Raw genomic sequence first — 15388 nt, 5'->3', positions numbered from 1 at the left:
GTGATATCCAGGCCTTTGATCTAACCCTTAAGCGTCATATCGTCATATCCATGGGTCGTGCTATCGTGTACAAAAGTGTTGTACCATCGTGCTCAAGAGGTGGGTCAATTCTTTGAGTCCACAATGGTCTCGAATAGCAAACTCCCTAAAACAGTGTCGACTATTGCTACACTTCGCTTACATAGGATTAGGGGGTTCACACTGGCCGCGGGGAGGAGCGCGTGTAATCTAGTGGGTTGCTTAATGCTCCTCCGTCGTCTGGGCCAGCCAGGCCCTCCGCTCCGAGCAGCTTTCTCCCCCAGACTTTCCACCAGCCGTGTAGTGTGCGTAGGTCCCCAAAGTACGTATTTGGTGTAGAGTTTTCCCTTGATGTATCATGGGGTCGAACGTCAGCTCCGTATGACTGTGGAAGATGTGGTGCATTGGTGATGAACTCGTAGCAAAGTGTGGCAGGTTTTTGCAGAGAAAGGATTCAGTATGTATATGGCGTTACGTTTGTCCTTGAAGTTGAGTAGTGGTTGTACTGTGGGGTAGAAATTGAAATGCGACGTTTAAACGTGGGGTTGATATATATTTTTTTTCTTATGCGGTATGACCATAGTTGTGTCAGTAGAGGGAGGGATGATATATGAACTGTGATTTTGTTAAAACTAGCACACACACACACACACACACACACCACATACACACACTACAGAACAATAATTAATGTGATTCATTCAAACTGTGGTGAAAATCAAGAAAGTCTCGCCCAGGGATATATATATATATATATATATATATATATATATATATATATATATATATGCTAAAGATATATATCGTAGAACAAGTTTTACTCTTGGCTGTCCATTGAGGTGCATTAGTTGCAGCCAGTAGGCTGTGGAGCAACTTGTTCAGTCTCTCTCAGTAAAGTAAGTCTTGTGTGATATGGCTCTTGGAAGATAGGTAGTGCTCTGGTGCTCATGACTTGATATCCTTTATCAACTTAGTTCAGAGTCTCATACCTTAAGGAAAAGGACCCAGAGTACGTACAACAGCCCGGCAGTCATTATGAAAAAAAGACTAGGTCAAGGTTTTCGATCCGTACGGGAGAGAGACTCGATCCCCTTTCGCCTATGAGGCAAGTGCATCGACTGTACGAGGGTTGTGCATATCATGGAATCATAAACGTGCTAAACAGTTGTAGTTATTCGAAGGGAGATTGATTCAGGTTTCTCGGTTTAGCTGACCACTGTGAGGTAGGCTTCGGAGACCCCGCCTCTTATGTTTTGTCATACCGTACTTAAAACTGCTTCGGGCTTTAGTCGTGTCATATTTATTATACAATATTGCCAAAAGTAGCGTTCTTTCTGATGATATATATATATATATATATATATATATATATATATATATATATATATGAAGATATAAGGACGGTGGCAGCCCCTGCAGCGCGAGTACTGTATTGCGGGCGTTCCCTAACGGACACAACCGTCTTAAGCCGGGCGTAGTTTTGACTCCGCTCCCACCACAGTCATCCAACTTCATCCTGGAGTCTGTTCCTTAGGTGCTGCTTAAGACTCCCTCCTTTGCACGCAGTCGTTGGAGGTTGAAATTCTGTACCTGATGATTATTTGGTGGCTGAAGTAAGAGCCTGTATTTGCCACCCGCCATTTAGCTTGGGTGTATATGTTATGTATAAATCGATGTTTTCCGGGAGCTGTACCCGGACGTGCGTATTAAGGTAGGATGATGGTCAGTGTGTCATTTCCTCATGATATATAGAAGTTTAGTTGTTTTTTTTTATTGATATTTCATTAGTTTCATTAGTCATTATTTTTTTGTTTTTTTGTTTCATAATTTTCTAGAATATTTGTTGTGTACAACAACTTGTGCTGGCATTGTTGTGTTCGAGTCTTTCTCTCTGATTTGTAGTGAGGGTTTGTGGAAAATTCGGAAGGAGAGGTTTCATATGCCTTTTCCGTGAAGATAAGTGATGGATCATCAGCGAAATGTACGGGAAAAGCTTTCGAATCCCGTGTCGTTATTTCTTAAAACCTCTTAAGCACGACCGTACGACCCATAACCGCGATGGTACGACTTTTAAGCACGGCATTACGACCCCCTGATCACGACAGTACGCTCAGTGAACACAGTAGGGTACGATTTCACGACCCCCAGTACGCGACGGAACGACCCATGAGCACGAAGTTACGTCCCTGGAACACAACAGTGCGACATTTAGGTATGATGGCTTGGCCTTTGACTTGATCCTAAAGGGAAGTAAAAAGACATTCGAATGATCCCAGAAAGGTAAATGAAATTTAGAGATAGATTGCATACTTGCATATTAAAATAGATGTACTGATTCTTCACAACAGTTCGAGATAAAAAGATTTGTATTTGTAACTACTGTAATGGTAGTTTTGTAATGTTGTCAGAAAGATTATTAAAAGTAGGGCTTGGGCTGGGCAAGAACTGTCGCACCTCACGCACCACCGCTGACAATTTGAATTAGATTCGCAAGTTAAATTCTGGAAACGATTTACATTTGGTAGCCGCCGTCGAATTTTCTATTCTTTACATTAAGATTTTTTTTTTCATCGTTATTTCAGCGATTGTCTCTTTTATAATTCAGTGCTTTTGTATACACATGAAAAAAAAATATTGTAAAGGTGTGAAGGCTAAAGTTTGTGCAATGTACTGATGAATCAGTACATTGTACAATGCATTTCGTTGTAATTGTAATTTATGTTTATTCTGTTATATTTATGTTAGGGAGATGAATTCTTTTTTTTTTTCATGGCATTTCTTTCACAGTTCGTTTGCTTCTGCTTTGATGTAGTGAGTCCTGGATTTATTGTACTTTGCAGAGGCTGGCTGGCTCGTGCCTTCTACCTTATTCCATTGTATATTTATTTTTTCAATCTAAAATTTAGCCATGTTTTTATTTATTCATTGTCTTAGTAACCATTTTCACACCTTCGTTCTCATCCTGTCAGTGCTTACCGTCCTCCACTCTTCAGTTGTGTATTTCACACAGTCTTTATGTAACACCAGTCTGTGTGTCTCTGAGACTGGTGGGTCAGTTCACTGTCTGCTCCATCTCTGTGCATTCCTCTCTTATTAATATGAGTTTGTGATCCTCTTCTTAAGGCCCGTCTATTTCATTATACATAACATCTGGAGGCCAACGTGATTGCTTTCTCTTATGTGGAGCTGCGCTGCATAAATGTATATATATATATATATATATATATATATATATATATATATATATATATATATATATATAAATATATATATACAAATTCAGAGCTTCAGCATGCAAAGGGTAATCCAGCCTTGATGACAAGCCGTCGCTTCTGACCTTACAGTGAGACACAGTGGAATACAAACAGGAAAATATTGTTGTGGTCCTTTTCGTGGCTTCACTCTAGTGATGTGCTCGGTTAAAAAGTGTTTGTATGCATACACTGTAGAAACTTGAATCCGCAAGTTTCCACTTGAGGGAACTTTTATCAGTGAGAGTGGTCGATTAATCAGTGTGAAATCCAGTACTTACAGGAAGAGGGAAATTTACACACTCGTGGAGCCCCCGTTTTTTTTTTTTTTTTTTTTTTTTTTTTTTTTTTTTTTTTTTTCCCCTGTAAATGAAGTGCCCAGCTTGAAACCCGTTGCACCGCTGCAGGGGCGGGCTAACCTTGCCACGTCCTGAGGTATTCTGATCCTGCCTTTTGTTATTCTTATCATGTTGTTGGTCTGGTTGGCCTTGTCGGGCTGTGTGTCATGAGAGCAGTTACGCAAACCTTGTTCCTGGCTGTGCATGATCCTTTGACGGGGAAGGGGGAACTTACTCTACTTCTTCGCCCTTGTAGATCTGCTACCTGTTTTGTTCAAGTGTAATTTCACTTCCGATCCTTGACTCTCATCACATACTGATTCGATCTTCACATATTTATTTCCCTTATATTTCCTAGGTACTTCCTCATGTTTTTTCTTCCCCTCAGCTACAACCTGACTTTGAATGATTTAGATTTTTTTCCCTCTTTTTCTCTCTTTACCTAACTCTTCTTTATATGTCACATATGGGCTTTGGCCTTGATGAGAAACTTTTAGCCTGTGGCTAAAGCCCTCGGACGCAGAAAGGAAGATCTTGTCATTATTTCTCATTACTTCGTCCTCTTTTACACTCCCCCTCACCATCATCACATTTTCTCTCATCCTTCACGTCGCCTTCGTTTCCCCATCCCCTGGAGTCCGTCGTCCTCTCATCACCCGAGCCTGCTAATAATGGGGTAAAAACAGCTCACCCATTAGTAGGCACCAGGGTCCCATAAACCCCCTCATGATGTGGTCGCCTCATCCTGCGGCCCCTTCTCTCTCTCTCTCTCTCTCTCTCTCTCTCTCTCTCTCTCTCTCTCTCTCTCTCTCTCTCTCTCTCTCTCTCTCTCTCTCATATCGTCCTTCTCTTCCCGTGTGCTGGCGGGGCTTGGCCTCTCTGTCTTTCCATTTGTCGTACGTCAGTCCAACGACTTGAGCGACGTAACATTCCTGAAATGTGACCAAACATTATTTACCAGACGGTCTGTCACAGACAGATATCCTCCTCCCTAGACTTCCGACCGTATGTGACCTACGTATGGAAAGTTGACCTTGCATGGAGAGTATCAAGGGTAATTTTATGGCCAAGAGACGTTCGTGCCCCCTGTTGGCCATTGGTGTCTCCTGACGAATCAAATTTGGCGTGTAGAGCGAAGATGTTAGAAGCACTTTTATATAAGTGTGGGAAATGGGCATGGGTTGTTGGTGTGCAGGGGTGTTTTCATGGATATCATGGGTGGGTAGATTGTAGCTATATGTTAAATTTTACCTTGACACACTCTGCCTACGATGAAAATGTTGGAACCCGGCAGACATAAGATTCATAAGTAGATTTTTTTTTTTTCCTTGTGCTGAAGGTTTATAACACACTCAGTATTTTCCAGCCTGTCTCAGATGAATATATTATGACTTTTTCTTTCAGGATGCGAGAGAATGTAACGAGAGATGGGGACCCGCGTGATGATGAGTCCCTGAAGTATCTCTTAGCGTCAAGAAATGAGGTGGGACGAGTAAAGGCAGTAGAACACCATCATTGATAGTGCTACGTGGAACACAGGTACTGTTGTGGCCAGGGTGGAACGTGCCACGTCAGTGACGACACGTCGTTCTAGAGTTCGGGACGACTGAATAGGACTATTAAATGAGTGAAGGACGACAAAATAGGAGCTTTTGAGTTAGTGAGGGACGATTGAATAGGATCAGTTCATGAGTGATCACTGAACGAGGTGAATTATACAAGAAGGAGAAGAGGAGGAGGAGGAGGAGGAGGAGCAGTGCAACAGCGGAACCATGGTGGCCCCCGCCCTACTGCTGTGTCTCCTGGCAACGCTGTCCCCCAGCCCAGGTAGGTCCACGCTCGCTTGCCGCCTCGGTGCATCAAACCACCTCCCACGTACAGGTGCCTCACTCCATCATTCCCAGGTAAGCTAACTCACCTGTGTTTTATAAACCCCAAAACCCAACCTCACGCTTGGGTAAGCCACCTCCCCCGTTGTTAATGTTCGCGCTCTTCCTCCCGGGTAGGTAGGTCGACTCTTCTCACTCCCTGGCGTTAACGTCCCTCACACCCAGGTGAAGTGGACTTCACGTAGTGCCGCGCTTCCCGTCAAGGTAGGGAGGCTCAGGCTTTCCCCAGGACGGCCCCGGGTCATTTTCCCTTGGGCTAATGCCTGGCCACGTCCCGCTCGGCTCGGAGCGAGTCACTGTGTTTTGCTGCAGCATGACACCACCTCGCTGGTGGCTGTGTTAAGAGGCTCCTACCCCCGCAAGAGCACTCGACTCCCTCCCCCATCACAAGCAGCTCAGTATTCTGATAGATCGGGTCGTAAGCAGTATAATTTTCACAATCACGGGGATCTTCTAAGTCACAAATATGTACTGCACTCGATCTTCGGAAAGCCCAATAATAGTCCAAAAGTTGAAGCGTCTAATTTGACGACTAATTTTTTGGACGTATGTTGGTTGTGGACTGAGGCAGATGGATCCGTTGGTAACACTCGCCAAGGGACGAGGGGTTTATTCTAATGGCTTATATATATTATATATATATATATATATATATATATATATATATATATATATATATATATATACAGTGGATATCTCCGGGCCATGTTTTCCATCAGCAACACTCCGGCCCGACATACATTTTATATTTGGGTGAATAATTTACACGTTGGCTCCAACGGTGATTAACAGGTTGCTGTGGAGGTGGGTTATTTTGATCAGTACTGACGTTTGTGTGTGTGTTTGCCGTTGATTTCAGCAGAGCCAAGTCATATTCACACACACACACACACACACACACACACACACACACGATAGAGCAACCAGAGGACGCAACATGGAATTAAGCAAGAAAATATTATGAAAAAGAGATATAAAGAACTACTTCTTTTATATCTATAGTATAAGTGTGGTAGATAAATGGCATAAGATGACTTAGGACATGGCTAAACCAGATAGATGAGGCCCCACGAGTGTAGAACTCCCTCCCCGCACAGGTTCAATATGAAATAACACGAATGGATTAAAGCACTGTCCTCTTTATCTTATTTCATAGTTAATATCCATTTAAGCAAATTGTTTTTGGGGGTGAGGGATATGAAGGGAGGATGCCGAAGGGGTGGGAGGGAAGGTCGTAAAGAGGAACATGTAGAGAATACAACCGATACTCGTTACAATACTGGTCAGTGTTCCCCAGTCATCAGGTAGTTTTAGGTCAGTGACCCCCGTCGAGTACGATGGTATGCTGGCCGAGCCTTTGGCATGACCCATGAGACCCAGGTCAGAGTTCAGGCTCTCATACCCGAGGGTCGTACCGTCGTGCTCGAGAGTTTTAATGGACCTGTTTGTTGTTAGTCATGGTGACCACGTACTGTCCAGGTCCTCCGTTCCTCGAGAGGTTTTTAGCTTCCCTCGTCGTACGTCGTTATGGGGAAAAAGATATTGATGGACGATGTAATCATCGGCTTTTATCCCCTTAATATTTTTGCGAGTGTAAGACTCGTTCATATGTCTACCCGCTACGTGATCGTGAATCCTTCGTGGGACCATTGCCACGATAGACAGAGGATTATTCTCTTGTGTGTGTGGGAAATGTCTCCTGGTATCAGGCCATTTTTGACGGTCTACGTGAGACCCCTGTCTCGTATACCATCTACTGTCATCTCTCTCTCTCTCTCTCTCTCACTGTCTCCGGCTCCTCACCGTGTCATGACTCTGGTCCGTCCACAACGCCATCATTGTCATTAGCGAGGTTAACTCGACATGGATCGTCCACCTGGCCCTGGGCGTCTTGATAATGTAACCGGTTTTTATGTCCAATTAACGAGTGCTGTATTCCGTGGTCTTCATTCCACTGCAACGCCGGACACACACACACACACACAGACACAGGCGTCCCGGCCAGTTGCTGTAACCCAGGGTTCGTACAAGTGGCTGGTGGTTATTACAGCAAGTGGTGCTGGACTATATACTGCGGTGGTTAATGCAGAGTTACAGCTTTTAGGGGATGGCGGGGGCTAGCGCGTTTGCTGGCGGCGCAGTGGGAACGGCACCAAACCTTCTACTGTACAGTGAAAGTAACATGGAAGATCTGCTGTGTGTTGTAAGCGTTGTATTACGTGTGGAGCGACTGGTGGTACCACGGTTCGCCGCTAGAGGGAAGTCTGCGTGTTTCGGAGTCATTGGCAGCTTTGGTCACAGCGGCAAGATCTCTTGGCACGATGGAACGACCCTTTAAGCACATTGATATAACAGTCTTGCCCCACGACGGTACCATGCTTTACACCCCTAGAGGTGTGGAGGCCTGCAAGACAAAACCTACCCAGAGAAGCTGATACTCTTTCTTTCCTTGCCTCAGTTGAGGTGAAGATAGTGTTGGGACAGGGCGTTGGTGTGTGAGCGAGCTCCTTCGTCAGTAGTGTTGGGACATTGTGCCAGCCGCAGGAAACATCGTTTGTATCACGCCTTGTTGTTCGCCGTCGTGCTCCTGACTCGAACGGTATCCTGCTCCTAATTGTTACGAGAATTATGTATGGACAACGTTCGGTTCTTCCCTGGGCTGCGTGTCGTGTGTTGCTACGCGGTCTTTGTGCACCGAGATGGATGAAACTACGACCTCGCTACGGTCGTAGTTTCTGCAATGCCTTATTTTGCGCTGCTTTTGGGTGAGAGAAGCAGGACCCCTCAGGCAACGGCACCTACCACACTGGAGGGAGGCGGGCGGGTGTATTAAAGAGCTCACTCCACACACACACACACACACACACACACACACTCATCCACATGTTTCTGTTACCTCTCCTCACATTTGTACGGGAGGCAAGGAAGAGGGAGGACCTCTTGTTGTCTGTTGTCAATATATACCGTTCATAATTTGTCTCGGTAGTACTCGAAGTCACTTTTAGATGTTATGCCTCGTTTTGATTCGTCTCTTTGGGTCATTTTTATCCCTGCTGTAGTAAGGTGTCCCCGTATGAACTTAAAACAGTTCTGCCTCCTCGTACCATTTAAAGCCTGCAACATCTTCATCCCGTTCACCAACAGGTAGGGTGACTTGGGTCTGCCTTTCAGACTTCTGAACTGCTCTAACAAACATCCATCAGTATTTTATTCTAAGTTACATCATCGAACAAGTCCAGAGTGAACATCGAATATAAATGTCTTTCCTCATATCTACTTCTTTAAAACTTGCATTCATTTATTAAAGCTTTGATATGTTAACTGTTGTACGTCAGGTAGGATGGGTTCAGAACCTACCATACGTGTCTTATGTAAGGTAGGATGGGCTCAGAACCTACCATACTTGTCTTATATAAGATAGGATGGGCTCAGAACCTACCATACTTGTCTTATGTAAGGTAGGATGGGTTCAGAACCTACCATACTTGTCTTATGTAAGGTAGGATAGGTTCAGAACCTACCATACTTGTCTTATGTAAGATAGGATGGGTTCAGAACCTAGCACGTAAAGTTATATATATGGTAGAATAGATTCAGAACTTGCCACTCTTATCATAGTTATGGTCGTTTTAAAGTCAGAACCTCTTACACCTGTCGTATGTAGGATAGGTTAGGTACACACCTTATGACACCTTTATTATCACAGTTGTGGTGGCCACTGCCCATCTAAACCTTCTCCGCCCGACACTCCTGCAGAGGATGGATCTCTCATTACGTCTGCAGGCGCGTCTTCCTCCGTCATACCATCCCTTCCCGCCGTGCCTCCGACAATTATAGAACATTTAGCTCTTATCATATCGCTCTGTCTACACCATTTCCCACCTGCCGATTCCCTTTCCCGTCTCTCCGTTGTTTCTGTTCCATCTGCATTTCAAACTCTACCCCGGCAGAAACCTTCCCGAAGACCGGATACGCTTGGCAACAGTATTATTGCCATCATAAAGCTATAACACCCACATTACTCTCAACCAGATATGCTCAAGCTGCTTTACCAGTACGTCTGTCCAGGAGGACGTCTTGGTGTAGACACTCATGTTTATCCCAGTGAGCATCGTGCCGATCATGAATAACTCGGCTTGGTCCTCTGTCGTGCATTGGATATCAGTGAGGTAGCCCGGTGGGTAAGAAGACATGTAGTCTGCGGCGTGTCAGGGAGTGTGAGGCCGGACGGTGTCGAGCAGCAGATGAGCGAGAGGCCTCGGCAGCAGGAGAGATGATCACATGCTGTTGTATAACGTTCCGCCTTCTTCTCTCCTGAGGGTGGAAAACCTACACCAGACCACAATGTTGTAGGGGGGATGTCATGTTCCCAGTGGAAAATCTTCGGTGTTTCTAAACTTTCTGGAAAACGTTTGTCATGTTTATCAAATTTCTGAGAGAGAGAGAGAGAGAGAGAGAGAGAGAGAGAGAGAGAGAGAGAGAGAGAGAGAGAGAGAGAGAGAGACTGCTGTCGGGTGAATGCAGTAAGTGTAGATGTCTTAGGCTGGCTTCCACCATCCCCTACTCCTCCTATCTGGATTATTAAGCTCAGTCGGTTATCTCTGTTGTCACAGATGTCCCTCCCTTTTGACCGCTAGGACGGGCGCTCCCTGCCGTACATTTGAAAGTTGCAGACGTCCTTGTAACGGGGAGATGACAGAACCTTATCGACTATAACACTCAGGAGAACGTGATCTCAGTTGACATGTTATTCCTCCTGGCTGTCGGTGTTGGCGAGTGGTGTGGGTGGGTCGGGGTTCAGACGCGACGGTCTGGACGCCAGCCACACTTGGTGATGGACGTTTTGCGTCTTTCTGCACATGAGTTAGGCGTCGTCTCTGCCACTGTGGTGAATAGTGTGTTAAGAGATTTTTGAGACACAAATTTTTATGATACCTTTTTTTTATAGGATTTATGTTAATAGCAACATTTCCTTTTGGGGTAAGGGGCCATCACCCTCACATGAGGTTTAACCATTCTAGATCCTTTTTTGACTCGCCACAGCTCCAGCGAACACGGGCTCAGACTTGCCCTTTGCTAGCGGACACACCTTGGGTTAGTTTGAGCTGCAGACTCTCCCCGTGTGGCCTTTTCTCCGTGCACGACAGAAGAGACCTTGTATATATTTGTCCGCGGACACTCATTTGTTTGTGCTTTGCTTCTGCATTGCCTTGAGAGCGTTTTCTGCGTGTTGTGAATTTTACAGGTTCACTTTGATGGGCATTTACACACAGGTTGTGTGCCCTCAGACCTTGCTGGGAGACCTTGTGGTCCGTTTCATTTACGTCAAAATGGGGCTTCGTACGTGCTGGACCTTGGGGTGGGCTGGACGGAGGACGTCGGTGGTGCTGGTCCGGGGTTGTACCTGCTCTTTATCCCTGCTTGGTGCGATCCAGGTCCATCGTCTTCTGATACAGGTCATAGTCCTGTGATCCAGGTCACAGTCTTGTGATCCAGGTTCTTCTGACGCACCTGATTATGATGGACGGGCGAAGCCATAGCTCAAGGAGTGACTGAACTTTATTACGGGGGTCTCCCTTGCAGCGGTGTTGTGATGATGGTGTGTGTGGCTCGACTCACTCCTATGATCGTCTGCAACGTACAGTTTCCGGCCGCCGTTCCTCCTTCCGATGCCGGTTACTATGATATGCTTGCGTGTCTGAGGTTCCCGTGAGGAGTTTTTTTTTTTTTTTTTTTTCTAGCAAGGCATCCTTTGATCGCGGTTGCTGCCTTGGGTCTTCAATCGACATTTCACGTCGACTTCACTGCTCCTCATTTTGGACGGTGAAGTCTGCATGACGTGGGCACAGAAGCCTCCTATGACGGTCCCACGCCGACAGGATCTGAGAGGGGTCAGGTTGAGAGAGTTTGCAGTGACTGGAGAGGGGGATGGCGATGAGTAAGGGCAGTAAAGGGCCATAAGCAAGAGGAAGGGGTAGGGCCGAGATTGACTGGTGTGTGTGTGTGTGGACTACCGGCGTTGTTGGATGGGAGGAGCCGTTGGTCCAGGAAGTCTGCCGTCCGCCGCCGTTGAAACCCCCCCGTGACCTGTAGTCGGCCATAAACCCAGGGATGAAAAAGAGGAGGAGGCCACGTACGGCCCAGCCATTATAGCCACTCTCCGGCCAGGAAGACAAGGGACACTCAAGTCCCCGTGATCCACTACACCCTCCGTTATACACCGCTGGGTGTTGGCCTAGTGTCTCCCCCTCGTGGCGTCACATCCCGTGGCACGGAGAGAAAAGCACCTCCTTACATTGTTCTCCTTTGTCTCATCTGGACTCAATTGTTGGAATGGCTCCCAAGATTTCTAAGCGGATTGTTGATGGTGTTGTTATTGTGTTTTTTCCCCCCCGTCACTTGTCTGCTCTAGGCTGTTCAGGAGAAGGGTTGCGTAATGAAGCTGCAGTGATGATTGTGGTAAAAGTGAAGCATGAATAAGAGAAAGAAAAATGATCCAGAACTGAAAGAAGTGTATTGATGAACTACTGAGGAAGGGATTAGTTAGTACGGTGCTTGGGTGCGCAGAACATTTCAACAGCGAGAAACTGAAATCTTGAGCACAACGATGCCACCCTTTGGAATGACCTTTGACCTGACCCTCAAGGGCCAGGTCAAAGGTCCATGGATGACGCTGTGGTGTTCGAGAGATCAGCAATTGGGGATTACGTTTGTGCAGCATCCAGCTTATAGAGCCATTACCGAGGTGCTGGGTAAGGAATGTGCATTGTGGTGTTAGATTTTAAGTAATGCTCGTGCTGGAGAGAGAGAGAGAGAGAGAGAGAGAGAGAGAGAGAGAGAGAGAGAGAGAGAGAGAGAGAGAGAAATGTGTGTGTGTGTGTTGGGTTTCCTAAAGCTTACTTAGTATTATTTACATCTGTCTTTTGATTCTCCCAAACCGTTTTAATGGTCACTTACAGGTCTTTGTGCTTCGTAAACTTTACGTTTATGTTATGCATTATGTACGTACAGACATGCTCGCACAATTTACGCAACTTGCATCTAGAGAGAATAATAAGACGTCCAGCAGATAATGCTGAACGTGGCAGCCTACAGTGGGTAGACAAGTGAAAGTCACTGGCTTTATTCCTGGGTCGGTCACTGGGAGGAGGGCGCACGCTGACGCTCATGTGTTCGAATCCTTTTGAGTACGATATGTTTTTTATTAAGTGTTTTTTCACGTAAGGTATTTTTAAAATGGATCGAATTTACTTCCAATTGGGAATGCAAGATGGAAAAAAAAATCGTCTGCGTTGCTATTATACTTTTGTTCGTTTGTTACTTTTAGACCCGGTAAATGTAGTTTTTCTGTCTCATTTATCCTTAATAGATATATTCAGAATAATTATTTTATAAGGTGAGATGTGGTAACTACGATCAAGTGTTTTCAGCATCGGGGACATTTGCCATTATTGTCATGACGTCACAATGTGGCCGCCATCCGTTTCGTAACAATGGCGTTGGTATCCTGGTCTACGACCAGTTCTCATGCTGAAAGTATTGTTATATGAGGGTGATTACAATGTGGCAGTGTCGGTAACAGTGACATTTATTGGCACCGGACACAGGGATGTGATATCCGTTGCGGATTCAGTGACAAAATACAACTATCCGTTGCGGTTTCAAAAACAAAACACATCTGTGTTCGCAAAAGAAAGAGTGTTGGTTCTTTTAAGTATTATAATCAGGTGCTAGAGTTACAGATTAGTGATGTGGTGTTATGGCGTATTTGTAAACTCGTCCGGGGATGATCGTGGCCCCTGCACCAGGTTATCCCAAAGTATTATAAAAGAGCAGATCCGGGGAATATTTTTTTGCGTGTTTTTAATGTCTGAGGCGCGTGACGCTGGACGCGGTGTCTAGTCATCCCAGTCAGTCCAGTTGGGCATGTTTTTTTTTTTTTTCCCAATTTTTCACTGGTTATTCATTTCGAAGTTTGATGGTCGTGTAAATTTCACATCAGCTTTGGAGGAACTTGAGTCGAAATGTGAGTGTATTATGCTTACAGTAACCCAGGGTACATTGCTTCTTTCAGATCCGCTTTGGCGTTTTTCGTTGTCTTGGTTCCTTGTGGAGGATTGAATTTCACGAACGGAGAAACATTAGCCCCGATTTCGAAGACTATGCATCATTTTCTTTACTCTTGTCGCTAAAGAATTTACACATTACATGCATCACTGTGACGAGTATATGGCCCCCATCTCTTCCTTTGATCCATGTATATATATATATAGGGGAGAAAGAATACTTCCCACGTATTCCCTGCGTGTCGTAGAAGGCGACTAAAAGTGGAGGGAGCGGGTGGCTGGAAATCCTCCCCTTTCTTTTTTTTTTTTTTAATTTTCCAAAAGAAGGAACAGAGAAGGGGGTCAGGTGAGGATATTCCCTCTAAGGCCCAGTTCTCTGTTCTTAACGCTACCTCGCTAACGCGGGAAATGGCAAATAGTATGAAAAAAAAAAAAAAAAATATATATATATATATATATATATATATATATATATATATATATATATATATTCAGAACTTACACTGTACGAAGGGGATTATGAAATAGGGAACTAGAGGACTATAATATTGGAGTAGCACAGACCATTACCTCAAGGCGTCGCTCCCACAACTTTCCGAACATATTCAAGAAATTGATGTTTTGAACACCATGAAAACTACGAGCACATATGTAATCATGATCTCGCAATTGCTCCCATTCAGTACACACATGCAACTCACTCTAGGATTTATCAGTAATATGAATTTCGTTGCATGATAGGCTTAAAAAAAAGAAAAAAAATACCGTCAACCAAAGTAATTTTCCAAAAGATAGTGTTGGACACGGTAGTTAAAGGTAGTGTTGGACACGGTAGTTAGTGTTGGACACGGCGGTTCAGTAGTTAGTTAGCCTCTAGCGTGCATGACTTTAAACGTTTTGGACTTGAAAGTTTCACCGGAACGTTGATCGTTTGTGGGCGCTGCTGACACAGTTCTCTTGACATTGAACGATTTTACGCTTGCAGAATCTGGGTTACTCATCTTAAGAATGTCATATTTTTCTTTTGTTTTTTGTTTGTTTTGTGTTACTTTCATAATTGTCTTGGAATTTAGGGCAAGGGAGTTACAGATAAAACTGATTTGAATAGAGATGATGGTTATCGCCTGGTGGGACGATTTTTATTACGAAAACGTTATGTGTTGTGTAGGAATAAGTGGTCGAGTGCCGTGCATGGCGCTTTACTGATGGCTTAGTAGTACTGGAACACTCTCTGGCTAGTAACAAGACCGTTACAGTCTTCTACTGGACGTCACATCGAGTGTTAGTGACTGGTCATTCCCTCCAGATTGTCTTGGGACGTCTTGTTGCCGTCGATGTCACCATAGAATAGCTTTCTCTGTTGCTTATTCTGTTTGTTGTCGTCGACATCTTTATAGTCGTCGTCGTCGTCGTCGTCGTCATGTTCGCGTCATCCTGCGTCATAGTTGATGTCATCATGATTTGTGATCGTCATCATGTCTCGTCTTTATCGCAGATCCATTCGTCTCCATGTCATCGGCACAGCAGTCAAACGTGCTCGCTGTTATATTCATCGTTTGTCGTCGTATTTCGTGCTGTCGTCCCCCCCAGTCATAATCGGCTGTCGTCTTGTCGTTACTGCTGCCATCTTCTGTGTTATTAACCCTTTTTGATGATACTCATTAACGTCATGTTTGTTTTATTCGGTACTATTTGGTTATGTGTTTTCTATCATTTTTATCATCACTACATCCATCATGGTAAGGTTTCATCGATAAGGATATCAACTCTCTCTCTCTCTCTCTCTCTCTCTCTCTCTCTCTCTCTCTCTCTCTCTCTCTCTCTCT

The 15388-nt window shown here is 44.8% G+C and overlaps 1 protein-coding gene across 4 annotated transcripts in view; it reads left to right on the top strand.

Annotated features, from left to right (window-relative positions):
- The window catches only part of LOC139752759 (uncharacterized), a 57790-nt gene that overhangs the window by 10372 nt on the left and 32030 nt on the right, over positions 1 to 15388 (top strand). For all 4 annotated transcript variants that reach the window (XM_071668653.1, XM_071668652.1, XM_071668654.1 and 1 more), the window contains exon 2: positions 5012 to 5434. In XM_071668653.1, coding sequence (XP_071524754.1) covers positions 5380 to 5434 — 55 coding nt within the window. In that variant the 5' untranslated portion in view covers positions 5012 to 5379. The remainder of the gene's footprint in view (positions 1 to 5011; positions 5435 to 15388) is intronic.

Source organism: Panulirus ornatus, chromosome 13 (assembly GCF_036320965.1).
Source record: "Panulirus ornatus isolate Po-2019 chromosome 13, ASM3632096v1, whole genome shotgun sequence".
NCBI classification, from domain to species: domain Eukaryota; kingdom Metazoa; phylum Arthropoda; class Malacostraca; order Decapoda; family Palinuridae; genus Panulirus; species Panulirus ornatus.
Note: the sequence above shows the minus strand (reverse complement) of the source record. Positions and strands in the feature narration are given on the sequence as shown.